This window comes from Callorhinchus milii, unplaced genomic scaffold (assembly GCF_018977255.1).
Source record: "Callorhinchus milii isolate IMCB2004 unplaced genomic scaffold, IMCB_Cmil_1.0 Scaffold6, whole genome shotgun sequence".
Taxonomy (NCBI): Eukaryota; Metazoa; Chordata; class Chondrichthyes; order Chimaeriformes; family Callorhinchidae; genus Callorhinchus; species Callorhinchus milii.
In genome coordinates, this window is record NW_024704747.1 from 10,474,518 (window position 1) to 10,498,496 (window position 23,979).

Sequence of the window (23,979 nt, forward strand, 5' to 3'; positions counted from 1 at the left end):
ATTACGTTCAGTTTAGATGATAAGCTTAAGGTTTCGATGTGGGGCTTGAACCCCCAACCTTTCACAGTGAAGCAAGAGTGTTACTAATTGAGCCAGGCTGACAATTGCCATGAAGACTTTAGACACAGTCACTACACTTTACAGTCAAGCCTTTGAAGCGCTTTGAGACTCATGATCTGGAAAGTACTATATTGAATGCAAGTTTTTTTTATTGTTCATGGAAGTTCATGAATGAGATATGTTTACATCAATTAGCTTGGAATAAATCAATTGCTAGACTCTGCTTGTTCAGATTCAGTCAATGTGACACATTATAAAAAGCATGTAACATTTATTTTGCTTATTAGATACATTTACCAGCAATATTGTGATTCTATTTGCAGTAAATATTATCAGTAAATATTTTTGGATAAAAATAGGTTCTACGCTGTTACAGTGGTAGTGGGGTTGAGTTTACATTAGGGTAATGAATGCCTGAAACAGCCTGGTTGTGTTACTATGGCTACAACTCAAGGCAGTACTCTATCAGAAACAGAGAAAATAATCCAGTACTGTTTATGCAGAGATTGGCAATACACAGTAATGCTGTTATAATGAAGGTATGGTATAGCTCCCTCAGCTGATTTGGAATTTTCATACATATCCTTATTTTCATGCATATTCAAATATGACAACAGATAAATTCAATAATAAACCATTGTTAGACTGAGAGATAGCGATAAGTCTCTCCTGATTCGCCAATAACATACTGTTAACAGGTCTCAGTAATACAATGACACTGACACAGCGATACTGTCATCATCACCTTCTATCTTCAACAACTCCATTTCTTACACTGTACAAAACAACACAAAAAGTATGCCTTTCAGAATTAATAAACATGGAGGTTATTTCACCAATAATTTTTAAAATAACTTCTATATGCACAGAACTAATTGACACAGTGCAAACTGCACAACACTTTAAACAGCAAAGATAGATGTACACAGATTACATATTTAAACCTCACTGTATCACATAAATACATAATTTCTAAACAAATCTTGATCAAGTGTATTGTCGTATGGTGACTGCACATCACAAATACCAGTTTATCAAATAGGACATCTCAGAACCTTTTGAAAGTCTCACTGGAGTGGCCTACTTCATATGTCTGAACTAACAGTAGCAGCACAAGACTTGTTTTTTTTCACAGTTTTTAAATAAATCTGGATTATTTTGTTTTATTTTGAAAAGTAGTTGGAACCTGGCATTTCATGTGTTCTCTTAAAAAACACTGGATTCCTGGAGGGTGAATTCTTGCTGTTTCTTGGTGCTGGACCCGGTCAGGAGGGACACCTGGGTTCCACCATTCACCCCATTACTGATTATAGAACTCTGTTGGTTGCGCAAATCAACAGCAAAATACTTCTTTAACCTCCATCGTCTCCATTTTCTTTTAACTTCAGCTCGAACCTAGGTATACAATTGAATGTTATGTGCAGAACCATAATTAAAGAAAAGCTTTTGAGACTGCATTTCACATATAAGTGTGAAGGAATTAAAAAAAACTTACTTCACCATTAAGGAAACAGTAAAGTACTGCCACAACAAGGCCCTGTTGGATAAAACCATTTCATTAATGGTTTGAAAAAATACATTTCGCATAAAATACGTAACAGAAGATTATTTCAGGGCTCACTAAGTCAGTTCAAATTTATAAGTTATTGCACTTGTATCCATGCAAAGTTACCATATAGATATCCAATTAACTGCAGTATTAATGATGCATTATATGACTCATTTACTACATTTTAAAAATAAATAATTCTTATTAAATTGTTATTAAAAATAATTACCTGATATGCACCAAAAGCGAGCTCAAAACATAGTCTCATCTCTATTGCAAGCTGTTTTTTTGCGTCTGGCAAAATTGCTAAAACAACATAGTGGACTCCAAACAATGGTATTAACAAGAGAGTGGATTTTGCAAGTCTCCTGGAAATAATAAATACAATACATAAACAGTTACACATTCTATGTCTATTCTGTTGTATGTAATCACACTTGTTTAACCTTAAAGATTTTTCCTTTTTTTAACATTTTGGAAATTGGATTAACATTACAGTTCTTCAAGCAATTCTATTTGGAATGTGTACACCAGACTGCATGGCATTTTGTCAATTACCAGCCTGTCATAAGTCACTCTTATGATTTACACTGTGAAGCTAAGCACCATTTAAAAAGTAAAAATATCAAGTCCATATTTTATCCATTTCAAATCATGTGAGAGGTTATTTGTATTTGTAGCAACTGCAGAGATCACTTAGAGATTTTTATTAAAATAACTCAACTTTACACCAATACTGATTATTATCCTAAACACATTAGAAGTGTCTTGGGTCCCATTAATAATTTCACAGCCTGTGGTCTTGTGGTGCATCATATTGAGATGAAATGGACTGAAGGGTCTTTCTCATTTGAACCTCTCATCATCAAGTATTTTCTCCTTCCTCTTGTATGCAAGTTGGCTGCCATGTTTGCCTACAAAATAGACAACCTACAGGATTCACAGTAAATTCTGTAAAGTGCTTTGAGATGTCTCGATGATGTGAAAAGGTGCTATATCAAATGCAAAGATTTTATTTTAAAGGGAGTTTAAATGTAGCACGTCACCTGTATTGGCTAAAATCTTTCCCCTTAAGGTCAGTTGTTGTTAGCTTTTTAATTAATATTCCAATGATGCGAACAAAGAGGATTAAGTTGATCTGTAGAACAAGACAAAGGTAAATGTTAAAAGGGGTCAGAATGCATTGAGCAAAGATCATTAACACTTTTATTGGCTGTCTTATCCACCAGTCAAACAGATCTTGAAATAAATAATCTGTCTATAATCAATCTTCATTGAAAATATAAAAATATAATATAAATATAAAAAATTCTAGAAAGATTAAATTTAATACAATTTGCCATCATCTTCCAAAATTTTGGAAAAAGTGTATAATCAATAGTCATAATCAGTCTTATGATTTACACTGTAAAGCACCATTTACCTCTTAAATGAGCATATACAACCAGTTTTTACATTGTTACAGACGCTGATTACAAGTAACTGATATTGACAATTACTGGCCATGGTGAGACATTAGGGCAGAATGTGTCTGAGCTTTTTCCTTCCGTTCTACACCAATATGAGTGCCTATTCATCAGGTCTAAAACAAGTATAATCTACATGATAACACACATTTTCTTCAAACCCTTTCCTAAATGAAAATAACCAAATCTAGCTTTAAATACACACTGGAAATATATATTTTTTAAATCCTGGAAGGTCTCTGGGTGACAAAAAGTGAATGTAATACTTTCATGTCACAATTGATATTTTGTTCAGAGATTTGTTCCCAATTTGCTCCCCTGATTTGCGTCTACTAAGAGCACCATCTTCTGGCCAGATACATGACGATGTGTTTATGGCTGTAATCAATTTGAAACTACTGTACATTTAGCATTACAAAATGTTACATTTGATTTTCTGCCAGTCTGAAACTCATATTTTAAATTAAAGATCTAATTCACCTCCCATCTCAAGTAATTTTCCTATGATTCTAAAATGGCTAAAACGGCATTATTGATCACCATTAAAAAGCCTACCAATCTTTCAGTGGTACAGGATATTAGTGTTCCAATGAGCTTGCCATGCAATGGTACCATGCAAGCTCATATCCATCATTCCCTTGGTATTGAGTTCCCAGTTTGGGCTTTGTCACCAGAGCATCGACAGCAAAGGAAAACTAAGGAGTGAATTAACCCACACTGCTGTTCAGATCTCCTAGCAACTGGACCACGAAAACGTCAGTCAATCACAACTTAGTTAAATGTAGTACTGATCTTAGACATAAAAGATGTATGTACCAGCCTATAGTGAAATGTATTCTCCTACCTCTCCATTATTGTGTTTCCTACTTGAGCTTGTTTTGTCTTTAACCAATGTGTGTTTTTTAATGGAATAGTCATTATCAGACACCAATAAGAAGCAAAAATGAAGCAAGATGAGAATTACATTCAATAATACATATACTAGTTAATATATAAAGCATTTCTATAAATCAAACAATGAGACAATCCACTAATGTTTGGTATGTAGTATGTACATGTAGAGCATGGAATCTGGAGTCCATGTAAAAGCTGTCTCCTATAAACAGTTATTGGGCTTGTACTCTCATGAGGCACACTTTCTATTTGCTACCTAAACATTTAAAGTTATTAGACTACATAATTACACAAAAATTGTACTTTACTATTATTTTATAATTATTTGGAATCATCAAGATTCCATATTTGGAATCATCTTTGATATTTACTTACGAAAATAGATAGAATTACAGGTCCCTTGATGATCCACCAAATCCACTCATCTGAATTAACATCCCAGCACCTGTGGGTTAGACACATCGATGAGAAAGACATTTAATAGATGTTTTATTTAGGAATGTAGGTGGTTATCAATCTGGCTTAAACTTCAACATTTTAACAATATCTCAATGGACAGTTAAAGATCTCAGTCAATTTTCATTTCAATTTCATATATAATAAGAACTTGCTGTGAACTTTGTACTATATTTGTCTGATGACACAATTGCATGTCTAGTTGCAAATACAGTTAATATTTCTATGTATTAGAAATTTTTGCTTCTGCCCGAATGCTTCAGTTTTACTTCTAATATTTCAAGGTTAACCACATGGCCACCCACCGTCCCTGGATGGCCAAATTAGACAACTAAAAAGTTTGAAATAATTTCCTTTCTTTCACATATGTTAGGCATTTAATAGATATCGTTTATCACAGAAGAAGAGCTTACCCAATGTTTTCATGTACCTGCCTTGCAATTGCCCAGGGCATAATAAAAATTGATGGTCCACCTGCAAGAGAGAAAGTAAAGGAAACTGGATTGCGAGATACAGGCAAACAAGATGTTATTTTGTGAAAATAGTTAAGAACTGAACCAAAGGATTTAAAGTGAAACATACCCCATCCTAGAACAATGTACCACCAAAAGTATTTCCGTTCAGAAAAGACAGATACCACCAGGAGTGTGTGGAGATACATTCCTTCAACAAGCAGCCAACTGAAATTAGCCATAATACAGTATTGGAAGAAAACCATAACAACTTTGCATTCGACCTAGGAAACAAAGTGAATATGGTACAAAATCAAATCAAAGATAAAGCTTTCATCCATTTAAATAATCAAGCATCCAATATTCTTTGGCAATCATAATTAATTTACTGTCACTCCGTTCAGAAATAAAAGATAGCTCTTGAATGGTTAGCTTAGTAGGCTTGTGGCTTTACTTAGACTTTTAGTGAAAACATGACAGTTCAAAGTCCTGATCTGCAAGCCAGAACATAAACACGACCCGCCTCATGCCACTGGCATTAAGAACGGGATTGGAGGAGGTTGGTCGACCTCCAGCACATCTGGGTAATTCAAATTTGATACCTAAGGAATGTTTTTCTTTAAAGCAGAAGTTACATAAAACAAAAACTGTGTAGTAATAAATAGCTCTAATAAATAGCCAGAAATATTCAACCAACATGTTCGGTTTCTATGGTTACAATAATGGAACATCAATAATAATATTGTCAACATTATGCTGGTCCAGTAATGGCAGCCTCACTGTCAACAACTCTGTTATCTGATCAATAATCACAAACATAGCAATTGAATATTTCCGATATATATTTTGGCCGGATACACTGTTAGACGATCGCTGCCATTAAGAGCTAATTTATGTTGGGACAAATTGGCTGCCACATTCACCTACAAAATACATGGTCACTACACTTTGCAATATATCCTGTGAAGTACTGTGAGACATCTTTCTGACAAGAAAAGCACTGTATTAAAATGTAAGGATTGTTTACTATTGTCCACATATTATATGGACAATTAGATATTTAGAAAGTAGAATAATTCTAAAGTTTTAAAACATTTCATATAAATAGTTTTCATTTTTAGTCTGTAGGGAAAAGAATTACCGAGTAAGTATTGCAGTGATGACGATCATCATTAGAAAATAACACACTGTCTTTTATGAAGATTGATACTGCACGGAGAATATAGGACATGAACAAGTGCATATGAATGTAATTCCTGGTGCAATGAAGTTTCCTGTAAAATATGCAAAAAAACTTAAGTTATAAAGGTTGGACAATTTTAAATCTCACTTGAAATTAATTTGCTTTATGCTGTTCTTTGTGTCAGTGCCTTTGAAATAGAATGTTGCTAATGTTCTACTCACCGAAAGAAGCCAAGAATTGCTATAGCAATGGACAGGGATATGAAAGAAAGGCTGTATCCTATGGTATACATCATCTTCACGTTCACATAGTATGATGTCTTTAAAAAGATACAAATAGATACCATTTTAAAAGGCAAAGTGTTAAATTAAATCTACTGTGTTGAAAACAAAACAATTTCCAGAAAGTCAATTGAAATGTCAGTAATAACATTTCCACCGTACCCTATTAATTCAGATACACAAAATTCTAATGTGAATTAATTTTATGCTTTCTATAGACTTACTTCGGCAACATTTGTTGGATCATTGACATCAAATCCACATGCAATTCCATACACAGGGAATGGCTCGGACCAGCCCTCACTAGTGCAGTTTCGGTAAACAAAACCTAACACAATAAAATTTGCCGTCATTAAAACAGTGAAGTATACACTTCTAAGAGTGTAAAATATAGTTTTGTAAATACATATTGCTACAAGTACCAGTTTGTGGAACACAATCACTGTACTGAATAATAAAAAAGTAATCCTTCCATTTTGATATAGCATCTATAATATCAAAACCTCTCAATTGCTATCAAGTGCAGTGAGCGTGTCTTTATAGTCAAACTGAACAATCAATTTCCACAGCAAGGCCTTACAAAGTTCTGAAGTGATTTAACCAATGTATCAGGAGTTTTTGTCCTGGACATTGGGAGAAACTTTTATCAAATATGTCACAGGATCTTTACATCCACCACAACAGGTAGAGGGGGCGAGATTTAAAGTTTCATCTGAAGAATGCCATCTATGACAAACAGCTTCTCCCAGCAAGGCACTGGAGTCTCAGCCTAGATTGTGAACTCAAAGTCCTGACAGGAAGCTTGTTTCTTCAAAGGCGAGAATGCTACCAACTGAGTCAACCTGGCACAGTTGACAAACTAAATGTTCACAAACAGAAAGAAGGACCAGTCAAATATATACAAAACACTTTCCCAAATATATTATTATATTATCATTATATATTTATGAACTATAATAATAGCACTTAATACTTCTTTTTCTTCTGAACATTGAAACGTAATGCAGAATAATGCAGAAATAATTTACAGAAAATTCTGTGAAGTAATTTTAGATATTTCAATATGATAAGGGCTCTGCATCAGATGCAAGGATTATTATAATAGAAGATCTTCTTATATTACATCATATAGCTTTGCTGTTGTTGCTGTTGCATAATATGCCTGATGCTTACTTGCATTGACTCAAAATTTGTTGAGAAAGCTAACTGATTAAGCTGTTTGTCAGTTTGTTTTCTAAAACCCTAAAATTTGGATGTGAAATTATTTATGTTAAAACTGAAAGGCGACATGTTTATTAGTTCTTAGAATTTGTATAAAGAAAATAATCCTTAATAATCCCTGCATTTGACATAGCGCTTTTCACGTGGGGAGGACGTCCCAAAGCGCTTTACAGAATATACTGTAAGGTGAATTGACTGTATATTTGCGGGCGAACGCGGCAGCCAATTGCGCACAGCAATGTCCCACAAACAGTCGTAGATTGAAAATGACCAATTTATTATTGTTTTTGGAGGGATTATTATTAGGCGTGTGGAGTAAGGAAACTTGCCCAAGGTTTCGCATTCTGCCTGGAATTGAACTCAGGTCTCTCGCTTGCAAAGCGAGTACTCTAACCACTGAGCTACAGGTCTTACATGTGGAGTCTTACAGTTAAGGTCTGTGCCTAATAGTTACTTTATTAAGGGTTATATGAACAGAAATAATAGCTATGTTTTTGAGTCAGGTTCCTGATTGAAGTGGAATTTGTTTAACACATTCTACTTTCTATTCATTCAATACTGACAGTGCTGACTATACTCTTATTATAAAGTAAAATATGGTAAATATTAACCAACAGAATAAAACTCACCAAACATACTAAAAACATGTCTGACAAATAAGTAATCAACAAAATGGTAATGTTATGAAGTTTATGCTCTGCATCACACTCAGCTAACGCAACTGATGTAAACAAGTCTAGTTCTGATATAGGCATGTCAAATTGTAATTGAAGATAAGGCTTATTTTTAATCTAGCACATTATTTTGAAAATTATTTTAATTTACCTTCTTTACCGATCAGAACATAGAACAATTTAGGACAAGATACAGCAACAGTTTGTCCTAGTGAAGAAGAGGGCCAGCAAGTCAGGTTATCCCACATTCCAATACAGCCTGTAGCAAAACAAAAGCAGCAACAATCAGCAGTCAATTGTTTACAAGAAATACATAAAATACAATACAAAATGACATTTGTATAAAGTGCCTTTCACATCGGGAGAAATGTGCTGAGTTAAGTATCACTCACTCTACAATATATCCTGTGAAATGTTTTAGGACAATCATCTCACTTGAAAGGTGCAATACCAAGTGCAATGAGTATTATCATTATTGCTGTTTTCCAGCGGCTGGAATATAAATATACCATTAACTTCCTCCCTTCACCTCTTACCAATAAACAGTTCCTGTGCACCAACTAGCTCACTTTACATTTAAACACCCAATGTTATTAAATTCCCATCATTCAATCCACGTTAGATTCACTACCGTATTATACAATACAATTCAGTAATTTTTTTACAAATTATGACAACTTATTTATCCCTAATCTAACAAGCTACCTCAGCACACACACACACCACACACACATCACCATCTCATGGTCACTTTTCGGCATGTGTTTCTACAATAAGCTCCATTTGTCACAATTGCCAGAGTCACACTGAACTGGTAGTTGTAACTGGGAACTGAATAGAGATAACTGAATATTATTCTTCACATACCTGTTAATGTCACTGATATCTTATTTTTAATTATGTTTTCGCTACATCACATTATCAATCATACATCCATTGATTTCACTGTACATGGCAGATTGGGTACAATCTTATTGTATTGAGAGTCTTGTAGCTCGTGGAGTCCTATAGTTCAGTGGTTAGAGCACTCGCCCCACAAGCAAGAGACCTGAGTTCTATTCCTGGGCAGGGCGAAATGTTGGGTAAGTTTCCTTATTCCACATGCCTCTGTTTACCTAGCAATAAGTAGGAACCCGATTGTTAGTCGATTGACAGATCGCTTTTCCAGGGATAATAATCCCTCCAAAAAAACAGTAATAATTTGGTCTCTCAATCCAAGAATGTTTCTGGGACACTGCTGTGCGCAATTGGCTTCCGCGTTCACCCAGAAAAAAAAATAGTCAATTCTCTTTTCAGTATATTCTGTGAAGCGCATTAAGACGTCTAGAAGACATGAAAAATGCTATATCAAATGCAAGGATTATTATTATATTATTCTATACTGTATTTGCAATTGGCTTTGATAATGACTAGCTCTTGGGGCTAGTACATGTGCTTGGACATTTTGAACAATTTACACGTATAACATCTTTCCTGTAGCATAATATCTCAAAACTCATCGCAAAAATGTATTACAGTCCTTCTGACTTTCACTGAAATAATTCTCCAAAATTTATCAATAAACTGTACAGATTCCAATATTGTTTCCTGTTGTGTCAGTGCCTGTTCTGTTTTTTCGGCCCCATTCCTATAACATCCCAAGCTGTCACAATATATAGGTTGTCACCTGAGCCATATGTGGAGTCCTGTAGCTCAGGGGTTAGAGCACTCGCTTTGCAAGTGAGAGACCTGAGTTCAATTCCAGGCAGGGCAAAACCTTGGGCAAGTTTCCTTACTCCACACACCTAATAATAATCCCTCCAAAAAACAAAAACAATAATAAATCGGTCATTTTCAATCTACGACTGTTTGTGGGACATTGCTGTGCGCAATTGGCTGCCGCGTTCGCCCACAAATATACAGTCAATTCACTTTACAGTGTGTTCTGTGAAGCGCTTTGGGACATCCTCCCGACGTGAAAAGCGCTATATCAAATGCAAGGATTATTATTATTATTATTATATGGGGATTAGGTAGGTCAATGTGACAGGAAGCAGGATTGCATACTGGAATGTTGAAAAATATCTCTAGATTCAGTCTTAGTTTGTGTGTGATGTTCTACAATTCGGAGTTACTTTCCATGCTACTTTGACCACAGGTCGACCAGATGGTAGTGGTGAATCTCAGTGGGATGCACAGGTTTTGGGTTGCAAAGGACACATTTCAGACCAGACATCAGGAAGTATTTCTTACCCAGAGAGCAATGAACAACTCAACAGGTAACTAGAAAGGATGGCTGAGGCTAGGATGCTAGACTCATTTAAAAAACAGCTTGATGACTTGATCACTCTGAGGATGGTAGAATGATACATTCCAAAGGATAAGATCAAATTCTTCATCCCAACTTTGCTTCTTTTAATCTTGTATTGTTTTGTAAATTTCCTCCTATTTTAACGCATTAAAGCTGTGTGAGGCTGCTTCACAAATCAATCCTCATTTACTATCAGACAGGATTTGCCCAGCTTACTGTTTATGTTTTCATTTCACATTAATAAAAAGTTCCCCTCTTCCGATTTTCTTCTTCCTCTCCTGACTGTGCTAAGATAAGATTTCATGGACACCTTCACCTTCACCAGTCACCGGACACCCGAAGGCAATGAGCCCAACGAAGCAACCCTACTGTTGCAAACTTCTAGTCCTCTGGCTCCACAGTGTCCAAAGAGGATTGAAAGATTGTGGCCAGAGCCTCTGCTATTTCCACCCTTGTTTCCCTCAGTAACCCAGGATGCATCCTGTCCAGACCAGGTGACTTCTCTATGTTGAGCACTGACAGCCTTTTTAGTACCTCCTCTCTGTTGATTTTTATCATATCTAATTTCTGTTCACACACCTGTGATATTGTGGCATTGGTTGCTCTGGAACTCTATCCCCCAGTGCCTTTGCCTTGCTTCCTCCCTTTCCTCCTCCAAGGCCGGTCTCAAGACCTTTCTCTTCAACCATGCCTTCAGCTCCCCTCTTGACTCTCTATCCCCTCCTCGCTCCCTCCCTTCCCTCCCCTCACCCTGACCATTTCCCCCCAATGCTCGGGTCCTGACCCAACTGCACAGCGCGTTGGGACATCCTGCCGACATGAAAGGCGCTCTATAAATGGAATCTTGCTGTTGTTGTTGTTTTGTGAAGACAGTCGCAAAGTACTTATTTAGTACATCAGCCTCAACAAGAAGATTTCCACTTGGGTCCCTAATTGGACCCACCCTACCTTTCACTAATCTTTTACTCTTGATACGCTTATAAAATACCTTAGGGTTCCCTTGTATGTTTCCTGCTAATCTTTTCTCATACAATCTCTCCGCCCTTTTTATTTTCCTTTTCACTTCTCCTCTGTACTTCCTATATTCTATTTGATTATCCTGTGTGTTTTCGACCTGGTTTTGGACCAGGCATATTTGTCATACACCTCCTTTTCTGTTTTATTTTAATCCCAATTTCCTTATCATCCAGGGAGGTTTGACTGTCCTACCTTTCCCCTTTGTGGAAAAGTATGTGCTCTGTCCCCGAACTATCTCCTCCTTGAAGGCTGTTCATTTGCTCTCTTACCTGCCAATCTTTCTTTCCAATCTATCTTGGCCAGGTCCCTTTTTAGCTCACTGAAATTAGCCCGCTTACAATTGAGGGTCTTTACCTTTGATTGATTGTTGTCCTTCCAATACCTATTCTAAACCTAATGATATTGTGATCACTGTTATCTGGATGCTCTCCTACTGAAACCTGCTCCACTTGCCCCACTTCATTTCCCAGAACTAAATCCAGCACTGCTTCCTTCCTCATTGGGTTGGAAACATGCTGTTCCAGAAAGTTTTCCTGCACACATTTCAGGAATTCCTCCCCTTCCTACCCTTTACACTGTGTGTTTCCCAGTCTATGTTCGGATAATTGAAGTCCCCCATTATCAATACTCTATTGGTTTTGCATCTCTCCAAAATCTGCTTGCAGATTTGCTCATCTATCTCCTTCCCACTATTTGGAGGTCTATAGTAAATGCCTAACAGAGTAACAGCTCCTTTTCTGTTTCGTAACTCTAACCAAATCGATTCAGTTTTTGGACCCTCTAACACATCGTCCTTTTCCAGGACCGTGACCGTATCTCTCACGAGTATTGTCACCCCTCCTCCTTTTTTGCCTTCCCTATCCCTCCTGAATAGGTTGTAACCAGGAATATTCAGCTCCCATTTCCTGTCCTTGTTTGAGCCAAGTCTCTGTAATTGCCACTACATCATAACCATATGTGGCAACTTGAGCCTGCAGCTCACCAAGCTTATTGGTCACGCTTCGTGCATTTACGCACAAGCACTTCAAGACTGTTAACTACGGTAAATTTGGCTGAACTGTTAATCGGTAAACCCACGGACATACAGTGGGAAGTATTCAATGAAGAATTTGGTACAATACAAAACTAGTACATACCCGTAAAACACAAAAGCGCCACTTGTGTAGTTCAACAACTATGATTAACAAATTAGATAAGAGGCAGCAACAAAATTAAAAGAAAAGGCTTATACTAATGCAAGAAAAAGTGGAAATCCAGCAGACTGGGAGACTTATAAAAAGTAAAAACGAGATACAAAGAAAATAATAAGAGGTGCAAAAAGGGAATTAAAGAAAAAACTTGCTAGGGAGATCAGTTTTTATAAATATATTAAGAGAAAGATTTAAAGGGGAATTAAAGAAAATGGTAAAGAGCTATTAAAGACAGATGTAGGTGAAATTATAATAGAAAATAAGTAAATGGCAAGCTTGTTGAATGAATACTCTGCTTCCATTTTCACAGAGAGAAAGAGGACAGAATACAGGCGGTAAGTAGGGAACCTGAAAATAAGCCAATGAGAAGTACTAAATGGATTTAATATAATTTTTTAAGATGGTAATAAGGAAAATAATGGGACTAAAGATAGACAAATCTCCAGGGCTTGATAGATTCCACCCCAGGATATTAAAAGAAGTAAGAGAAGAAATTGCAGATGTGTTAGTCATAATTTTCAAAAGCTCTCTATATTTGGGAATTGTGCTCTTTGATTGGAAAATTGCAAATGCAAATCCATTATTTAAGAAGAGAGGGAGGGAGAATCCAGGTAACTGCAGACCTGTCATCTTAACTTCAGTTGTGGGGAAATTACTGGAATCTCTCATCAGGGATAGAGTGACTGAGCACTTGGATAAGCTAATTGAGCTAATCAAAGAGAGTCAGCATGGATTTGTGAAAGGTAGATCATGCCAGACAAATTGAATTGAATTTTTTGAGGAGGTCACTGATATGGTGGATAAGAGAATGTCAATGGATGTAGTCTATATGCACTTTCTGAAGGCATTTGATAAGGTTCCCCACAAGAGGTTACTATCAAAAATGAAAGCGCATGGAATTCGAGGTAACCTTGTGTCATGGCTTGGAAATTGTTTGGGAGGCAGGAAGCGGAGAGTAGAGATAAATGGAATGTTCTCTGATTGGCAGGAAGTGACAAGTGGTATTCCCCAGGGTCTGTACTGTGGCCTCCTCTTTTTACCATATATATATATATAAATGTCTTGGATGAAAGAAGAGAAAGTTTTATGTCAAAATTTGCAGATGACACAAAGTTAGGAGGCACAGTATTATGGTCACATATTAATGACTGGATACACATAGAGTCTATAATGGCATTGTTAATGTCCACCAAAACCACCAAACAAGCAGACTGGAACATGTTTTAACAAACCATTCAAATGATGAATGAGGTGGTATAAAACGTTACAAAACATTTTACTACATTGTCTGATATTCAATTTGTCCATCTTTTTTCTTTAAAGAAACTTTGATGTTGAGGTACATAAGATTAAAAAAACTCTTATTTTAGATACTTAAAGTAACTTAAAAATTACTTGGAAGACAAATTGGCATGAATCACAGGAAAGTATTTTGCTGTAAACACTAGAAACCACAGACATACTTCTTTGTCAGTCGTGGTTATACAAGAATTATTTACTGGTGTTCATGAATATGACACAACCTATATATTTGGGGACATATTTAATTTTCTGGGCTGCACTATATATGAAATATCATTGCATTTGTTTTATATTATATATATTTTACAATATGCTAAATGTTACATTTGATGGCTTCATTCTTAACATTTCTTTATCTATTTACATTCTTGGCCTCTGATCTCAAATGGAATTCTCACATCTTCATTCCTAAAGAGGCCGCCAAAAAATAATCTTTCATGTTGAATATTTATTTCTCCTTCACCAATTCAATTCTCTGTAAATTCCAAGTCTTGAATGATGCTCCCATGTCTGGAAGTCTCTTCTAACACTTTTCTTGCATTCTGAACATTCAGCAAGAAAAGGTCTGATCTTCCTCTTACCTGTGGCCTCTGAACCTCTCATGTTGTGCATTATTACCTTTCCTGTTATAAGGAATTTAATTGTTCAATCAGTTTCTGTGCACTCAGTAACTCCCTTCATTATACTTCCAAAAATGTTCTCTCTAGTTCAGCTATGTCTGTGCTGCTATCCTATATAAACAGTGGTGTTATGAAATGACAACTCTACCCGCTGAGAGTTATAGTCTGATTAAAGACTAAGATATTTTAAATTAGATGACAGCTCCAGTATGCATAGCAGACTTCAATTGTAAAATAGTTTAAAGGCAAACTTAATCCTCAATCGAGAAGCAGAAGAGGAAAGCATTCTATTATTCAGTATTGATATCCCTTCCGGTCATTATGCCCGAATCTCTGGAACTCCTTGCCTCAATCCTTCTTGGCCTCTTTGCCCATCTTCAAATCACACCTGAAGACTTTCCTCTTCGGTCAACTCCCCTCTCTTTCGGGTTCAGGATTAAGCCTGTCAGGTTCAGGCGCTGACAGCATCAGCATCCAAGGCTGCACTCTCCACCTCTCAAAGTCAGTCAGGAACCTCGGTGTTTGTTCGACCCTGAGCTGTCCTTTCTTCCTCATATCTGCGCCACAACTGCCACCGCCTTCCATCACCTCCGGAACATCGCCAGACTACGGCACTACCTCACCCCTCACCCTGCTGAAATTCTGGTCCACGCTTTTATCACCTCAAGGCTGGACTACGGGAACTCTCTCCTCGCCGGCCTTCCCAGCACCTCCCTCCACACTGCAGGTCATTCAGAACTCTGCAGCTCATGTACTGTTCCTCACCAGGCTTCGGGACCACATCACTCCCACCCTCGCTCGCCTCCACTGGCTTCCCATCCCCCAGAGGATCGAATTCAAGATCCTCAACCTCACCTACAAGGCCATTCACGGCCTTGCTCCCTCCTACCTCTCCGACCTACTATCCCCCTACGTATCTGCCCGTATCCTCCGTTCCTCTGGCTCCAGTCTGCTCCACATCCACCGCCCCAACCGCCCTACCATCGGTGGCAGGGCCTTCAGCCTCTCAGCCCCGAGGCTCTGGAACTCCATCCCCCAGTGCCTTCGCCGCCTCCTCCCTTTCCTCCTTCAAGGCCAGTCTCAAGACCTTTCTCTTTGACTGTGCCTTCAGCTCCCCTCTCAACTCTCTACTCCCTCCTCGCTCCCTCCCTTCCCTCCCCTCACCCTGACCATTTCCCCACTGCTCGGGTCCTGACCCAACTGTCCAGCGCCTTGGGACGTCCTCCCGACGTGAAAGACGCTCTATAAATGGAATCTTGTTGTTGTTGTAAGCCAAGCCATTGTTAAGTGCTCTGAGCCACTATCCGTGTGAAGGGTGCTATACAAATGCAAGTTGTTGTTGTTTATTCCTATGATATTCCTTACTATGAAACCGTCCACCTGCTCCCTCGACCCCATCTCTACCCCTCTCTCTCCTTACCTCCCAGCTCCACCTTCTTGCCCCTCTACACATAGACATCCTAAACTTCTCCCTGTCAAGGGCACCATTCCCACCCCTTTAAAAATGGCAGTCATCACTCCTATCCTTAAAAAACCCTCCTGGATCCATCCCTGCTCTCAAACTACTGCCCTATCTCCTACCTCCCTTTCCTAGGTCCTGGAACAAGTCATTGCTTCCCAACTTTGCTCCTTCCTCTCCCGCCACTCCCTTCACAAACCCCTCCAATTGGGTTTCCACATGACTCACAGCACAGAAACAGCTTGGGTCAAAGTGACAAATGACATTCTGTCCATCTTTGACCAGGACTTCCTCTGCCTCTTTGAAGTCTTTGCTGTCTTCTATAACGTTGACCAATCTAGCCTCCTCCACAGCCTCTCCTCTCACCTCAACCATCATGGTTCAGTCCTTGAATTGTTCAGATCTACCTCTCACACGGTCTCCACTTCATCTCCATAAACGGTTTCTCCTTTAGCCCCTGCATGTCTCGTGCGGAGTTCCTCAGGGCTCTGTCTTTGCTCCCCTCTCCTCTTTTCAACATCTATATGCTCTCTCTTGGTGACATCATCCGCAGATGTGGCGTCAACTTCCACATGTATGCGGATGACACCGAACTCTATCTCTCTGCCTCCACCCTTGACTCAGGACCACTGCTGTCCTGACAGATTGTCTGTCAGACATCAAGTCCTGGAAGAGAGCTAACTTTCTTCAGTTGAATATCAATAAGAACGAGGACCTCTGAATCGGCTCCCGTCAGCGGCGCCACACCTCAGGCTCTGACAGCATCACCCTTCAAGGATGCACACTCCACCTTACTAAGCCAGGCAGGAATCTTGGCATCTTGTTTGATCCTCAACTATCCTTTCTGCCCCACATCTGTGCCATGATCTGCTCTGCCTTCCCCCACCACTGCAACATCACCCGGCTCAGCAACTGTCTCACATCGCAGGCCGCCGAAAAATACGCATTCATAACATCCAGGCTTGCAAACTCCATGCTTGTCGGCCTCTCCTACTTCTCCCCCCATAGGCTGTAGATCATCCAGAACTCTGCAGCCCGTGTCCTCTCCTGCACTAGGCTCCTTGACCCTATCACCCCCATCCTCGCCCGACTCCACTGGCTTCCCATCACACAGAGGATATAGTTCAAGATCCTGGTCCTCACCTTCAAAGCCCTCCATGGTCTTGATCCGCCCTACCTCTTGACCTCCTAACCTTCTACCAACCTGCCCACTCCCTCCACTCGGCAGGTTCCGGCCTGCGTCACATCCCCCACCTTTCCCGCCCCACCATTGGCCAGCTAGCCTTCAGCCACTCTGCCTCCACCCTCTGGAACTCCATCCCGTAGTCCCTCTGCCTTGATCTCTCCCTTGCCTCCTTCAAGACTTATCTCAAGACCCTCCTCTTCAACTGTGCCCTCAAACACCCTCGTTCCACCCCTGCCCTCCACCCTCCCCGATCCCCAACTCGGATCCAAAACACTGATTGTCCAGCGCCTCGGGACATCTTCCCATCATGAAAGGCTCTATACAAATGTAATTTTGTTGTTGCTTATTACATTGATCAACCAAAATATTCAAACTTTTTTTTAAAAAATACCAGTAACATTTTCAGTTACTCCATTTCATTACAGCACAATACAGTCTTACATTTATCAATCTTGGTGCAGACCTAAATCTACAATATAGGTGCTATCTCCAGTAGGGCAACAATAAATGTGAAGGTTGAGCTATGGATAATAAATCACTCTAGTTTGTGGTTTATGACATCACCCATTTCAGCTTTGCTGAATTAGCTGAACTCAGATGGGGTAGCAATTAACCTCAATATCCTGGGCTAGAGGAGAAATCAAAAAGGATTCCTATTGCTAATTAGTATTTAGTGTCTTTTGCTTGATGGCGAGCTGGATGATGTGTTAATGTTGAGTGGGGACAGGATTGAGCTCAACTGCGACGCCATATAGTCACCGTCATGTAGTCTGCCAAGACTCCTTGGCAATGCCCACAATTTGATGGCAATAAATTTACCTTGTTTCATAAATGTGACTGTACACATTAAGTGAAATGTTTGAAACATATAAAACGAGATGTTAAATACTGGGCTCAGTTTTTCTGGAGTTAATGAGAAAGTGAAATGCAAATGTTATGGTCACTTACTAACTACCTGAGGTAGAAGAGAAACTCATATCATACTCAGGTTCACCTTCAAAGTGAACACCTTCAAAGTAAACATTAAAGGATCAAATTCCTCACTGCAGTGGGATTAGCATTCCTTCCAGATTATAATCTTTATCTCAAGGACAACTAGGGGGAAAATAGCACAGGTATAAGATAACCAAGGCACGTGCTCTCTAATATAATGCATAACCTTCCAGGAAAATGATCTCTTGCAATAAATAAAATTGGATAACTCTCAAAGACAAACACCGGTACCATTTCCTGTGAAGTGGGCGTTGACAAACTGGAAACCAACTGCAGCAGTGTAGTGTCAGTGGGCAATTTAGCCATCTGAGGGCAGCAGTACTTTTGTAATCCAAGAAAGAGCATGATGCAAACAGAAGGGTCCAAATTGTTCTTTCCTTCTGCTTTCCACAAAAGCTACAAGGAAAATATTTCATATCAAGCTATCTGAGTGACAGAACTAACCAAAGGGATACACCACTGTTAGGATAAGGAGAAAACAAGGTATCAGTGGAACAAGACAGAAAAGGTCAAAAGGACAAGAGCTAGAAAAGCTGGTGAGAAGAAACAGCCAATAAATCTCTCACATTGCATCAAACCCTGGATAGTTGTGGGTCCTCATGTAGCTTTTAAATATTTAAACGATTCCAATAGATCAGATTGAAACGACCACATTCTTAAATTACATCAACTCACCAAATCTTTGATCACTATATCAAAAACCCAGGCCACAAAGGTCAAAATCCTTCACTCACTGATGCTGCCACAAACCCATGATACCAATTCCTCAGCAATAAAAGCCCTCAATCATACACAAAATAGTTTTCAACATACAGACTAACTAAATGTCAATCTATATATTGCGATAAAAATGGGAAATATTTCCTTAAAAAAACAATAAATATATCACTTAACAGGAATGGGAAAACAAACTTGCAAACAAACCTGTAGAAGTCATTGGAAATTTACTTTTAGCAAGTATCAGATCAGGCCCATTCATATATAAGGATGGACTCAATCATCCCTTTTCCCAATGTCATCTTCTATGTAAATATATCGAATTGTCGGCAACAAAATTCACCTTGTTTAAAACTGGGTTAAATATTTTGGTTAAATGAAACTATATCAAAGTATCATAACATCACAAGAGAGACTAGGATGAAAGGACCCTCTGACCTTGAGCTCACCTTTCCATAATAGCAATCCTATAGTCTTTCCTTGACAGTATTGCACTGTTTCGTAAACGGTTCAGACCTGTATCGCCCCTCCAGGTAAGTTTTTTTCCCATTTGGGTAAAGAAATATTTCTTGTTGTCTGTTCTAAATTGCCCTTCACAACCCTGTATCTTGCCTTTTATCTGCTACCTTGCCACATATAAAAGTATTTTTCTGGATTTACTTTATTCTATTTTGTATCTCATATATTGATAAAAGGTCCAATTTGAGATGTCTCTTCCAGTAAAAAAAAAAGCGGGAATCAGTGGAGGTATATTACATTGGATATGCAATTGGTTGACCAGAACAATCCAGAGGGTGGTGGTACAGAGAATGTCATCAGACCGGAAAAATGTTACCAGTGGAGTTCCAAAAGGGTCTGTTTTGGGACCACTTTTGTTTAATATTTTTGTAAATTAGGAGTCGCAAGCACAGTGGCTCAGTTTTCAGATGACACCAAGCTAATGAAGGTGGTAGATTGTGAAGCTCAACAAGATAGATTACAGGAGGATTCGAACATACTTGGGTATTGGGCAGATCGGTGGCAGATGAAATTCAATGTGGAGAAATGTAAAGTATTTCACATGGGGACAAAAAATCCTGGAAGAGACTATTGTTTGACCAGAAGGAAAATAATATGTATGGAAAATGAAAAGGACCTGGGGGTCCTGACTGATAATAAATTAAAGCTCTCCCAACAAAGCTCTGTGTCAGTGATAAAGCGGATATTGGGATGTATCAAAAGATCAATAGCAAGCAAAAATAGTGGGGTAATCCTGCCACTGTATAAATCATTGGTGAGACCATACTTAGAGCACTGCGTACAGTTCTGGTTGCCACAGTACAAAAGAGATATTGAAGAAATCAAGAAGATACAGAGGAGGGTAACCAGAATGATTGAGGGAATGGAATAGATCATGACAGGCTGTCTCAACTTGTCCAGAATAGTAAAACCAGAGGACTCGGATTGCAATTGAAAGGGGGTAAATTCAGAAAGAATCTATGCAAACACTACTCCAGTGAGCGAATAGTGATCCTGTGGAACAGGCTCCCTAGGGAGACGGTTTAAGCAGGAAGTATTGCTTCTTTCAAACACAGATTTTTTTAGGAAATAACATTATGGGATTTAGTGCACAGGTAACTTGGGACATATGTGCATGCGACCGCAAGGAAGGTGGAAGGCGAACTAGATGGACCTTGGTCTTTTTTCGTCCAGCATTTCTTATGTTCTTATGTTAAGAGCCCAGCTTATCTACTCATTCCTCAATGTTAGGGTCCAGTTCTTACCAATTTGATAAATTAACCTCAAAATTATGGTTAACCTATTTTTTCATTTAACCTATTCATTGTGCCCTCAGCATTGCTTTTCCTTTCGTTGGTTTTGTGCTATCTGAATTGCTGTGGATCAACCAATAGATGGCAACAGTGTAACAATGACAGCAATTTAGCATTTTGTTCAGTTGCATTACCCATCCACATTTTTTTATGGGATTGTAATAATAAATAAGTTTTAAATTGAATATTTTGTGGAGTTAACTTAAATAGTTATGTCCAGTTTAATTTGCCTACAAAAGTACAGTCACTACACTTTACAGTGAATCCAGTGAAGTGCTTTGAGACGTTGGGAAAGCCGCTATATCAAATGCAAAAGTTTATTATTAAGATGATGTTACTATCTTCATGCCCTTGTATGTTTTCCCTTACTCTGGCAGAGATGATGGGTTGAATCTTCTGATCTCAGAAGTGCATAGGGGAAGTCCGAGGAAGTGTCCCACAACCAGCCCTCTGTGACCCATTGAAAGGTGTTTAGCCTCCACTTGGAACCTCCCTGCAGTCATGCACTTGAGATCAGATGTTCTGCCAAGTGAGGAATTGAATTGTGTCACACCACTCAATGGTACCATATGTTAGTTCTCCAATGAAATTTGCTGCTGTGACAACTGTTCAGGTCAATGTTGTTAACATATACAGCAGTAGAAACAAGCACTTAATATAACTCCTAATCAATCATGTCAGTATCTTTCCACATTAGAGTCTGCAGTCCATTGAAGTTCAGCTCAGATAAGATCACATCTCTGACAATCTGAATTTTTGTTAATGATTAATTCCTGTATTGTTTTATCTCAGGTGAAGTTAAACACATTGTAAGATTAACTTTCTTTCAACCATACAGATTAGATCCAATGCATTTGAAAGGGTGTTTTATATGCACAATTAGTATCCTGACAAGTGGTTGGGAAATTCTCATGAAGGGTCAATCATTGAAATAAAACATTTTAGATTTTGAAAAAAATCATTACACGGATGAAAAGATAAAAGCAAGCTGATCATTTGTGAAATAACTCATTAAAGTAACAATCCTATTAGATCTAAATATTAATTAACACGGGAATCCAAAGGAAAATGTTTTAGGACTCAGTGGAATCTGAGTCTAAAAGCTAAGTACAGTATGTTATTGATGGAATGTTAACGAACTCTTTGGATTATTATCAAAAAAAATTGAATTCCTAACATGTGCAGAATCTATGATCAATAAAATTAACGTAATTTTCTACTTTTAGACCTTGAAATCAAATATTACAGCTTCACTTGTTCCTATATTTTATCCTTCCATTGCATTTTCCAATTCACTGTAGTTATAATAGTTTTTGTTTTGAAAGGATATAATTCATATCACGCAAGCTGAATGATTAGATATCTACTGGGCCAAACAGTAAAACATGATGGTGAATGGTATTTGTGCACTATCTCAATTATATTAAAAACAGGAAAAACGTATGAGATGAGAAAATACCATTTGATCTATGGAACCTCATTCCTCTAACACATTGGTAACAACACCGAACATCAATACAGATATCGTTCTTGTTCAAACATACCAAACGTGTATATCTGCAAGTCTTCAGAATGGCGTCTTACCTGAGTCAACCCCAAGAATTTCAGAACTATTTATAAAGTTCCACGGCATTTTATAGCACTGGTCTCTCTCACTTTCGAGGATACTTTGCAAATTGCATTCCGGTGGGGTGGCTTTCACCTGAGAAAGGAGATGGATGAATACAGTAACACCTACGTCCACAGTTCTTCCGTTATAAAAGATAAGACACTTTATACAGCAAAGTTTTATCGAAGTGTAAGAACATAAGCCCCGGTAATAAAATATAACATTTTTCTTTTTTTAATACAAGTCTTAAATACTATACAACCAACTACCTAATGATTTCATTTTTCTAAAAAAAGCACTTCAACTGTTAAATGCAAAGATTAACGCAAAGACACCATTGATCGATTAGGAAGAGAAACCGCGCGGGGACTCCCTCACACCGTCACACACGGTACCTGGAAATGGGAACAGTTTCAAGAAGAGTAAAATAAGATTGTCTCTCAATTCAACATTACAGGATTTATTATTTTATTTTAAAGAAAGATATTGATGTCGAGGATGTAACGATATGTTGTATTATGAATGTATACGGCAATAAAAACGTTAAAAATCCGCTTCCTCTGGGGTCACGGTGGGAACTATTGGCGCTTCACCAAACAGCCCGCAGTGAGCTCGGCCGCTACACTGTTATCTTGCACATGGGTTTGTTTGGTTTGGTTCGATAGGAAGATTGATTAAAGTTTATCATAGCGTAACCCTCTTCTTCGACAAGACATACGGTACCGAATATTTCTCCTGCGTTCTGAAAAAAATGGCCAAAACATTAAAACACAACTCCCTCTTGACTTGTCTTCTCTCTCTCTCTCTCTCCTCTCTCTCTCTCTTGCCTGAGTCTTCAGCGAAGCAAATAAATCCGCGATTGCATATCACAATTAATCACAAAGAAAGATGAAAAGGTTTACTTACTGTGAGAAGGATGTCCAAATAAATGAGAAAGAGTAGGGTCCTCATTGTGTAGCTGAGCCCCAGACCTTGTACTGCAGCCGATGTGCACATAATTGTAACAGATTAGAGCGAGTGCAATAAACCCTGTCCAATTAAATGTTGTAAATTGTAGATTTGTTTTAGGTTCTGATTCGTCAGAAACCCAGAGTAACTCGGTTTTATTGTTCTGTGAAGAACCTTCGGACGCTTTGACCAGAGACGGAGCTGCTAACCCGCCTTCTCGCTACAGGATTCCCCTTCAGCTTCACTGCAAACCTCTCCCGCCACCGACTGCAGTTTGACCATTTCACCTGAAACAGTGCGTGTTCCGAGGGCTACATTTACAGATCGCATTGACTCAATGAGAAGATCGTGGATTTTACACCATATAAAACATAGATCAACCTTTACTCTGTTGTTTTGAAAAAACACAAAACACTTAATTTTTCAATTTAAGAAAAATCATTATGTCATGACTTAAATTTGGAACTTTCTCTTCCAACTTTTACCGAGACATTCCTTTGTAAGCTGTTCTGAAACTGATCGTGATGCGCGACCTCTTTCCAATGCTGATAAATTATGTGGAAAAAAAACTTCAGCTTCTCGATCTGTTGGGAGCAAATGA

The 23,979-nt window shown here is 38.4% G+C and overlaps 1 protein-coding gene across 1 annotated transcript; it reads right to left on the minus strand.

Annotated features, from left to right (window-relative positions):
• Window positions 1-316: 316 nt before the first annotated feature.
• LOC103180357 (secretin receptor) lies at window positions 317-23,459 on the minus strand. Its single transcript, XM_007896159.1, has 13 exons — window positions 23,337-23,459; window positions 22,406-22,523; window positions 8,388-8,495; window positions 6,566-6,669; window positions 6,282-6,379; window positions 6,019-6,151; window positions 5,008-5,161; window positions 4,839-4,899; window positions 4,345-4,414; window positions 2,656-2,747; window positions 1,839-1,977; window positions 1,556-1,597; window positions 317-1,455 (listed from the first exon to the last, which is right to left on the minus strand). The coding sequence occupies exons 1-13, from the start codon at window positions 23,424-23,426 to the stop codon at window positions 1,267-1,269; spliced, it is 1,398 nt and encodes a 465-aa protein (XP_007894350.1). The 5' UTR covers window positions 23,427-23,459; the 3' UTR covers window positions 317-1,266.
• Window positions 23,460-23,979: the final 520 nt, after the last annotated feature.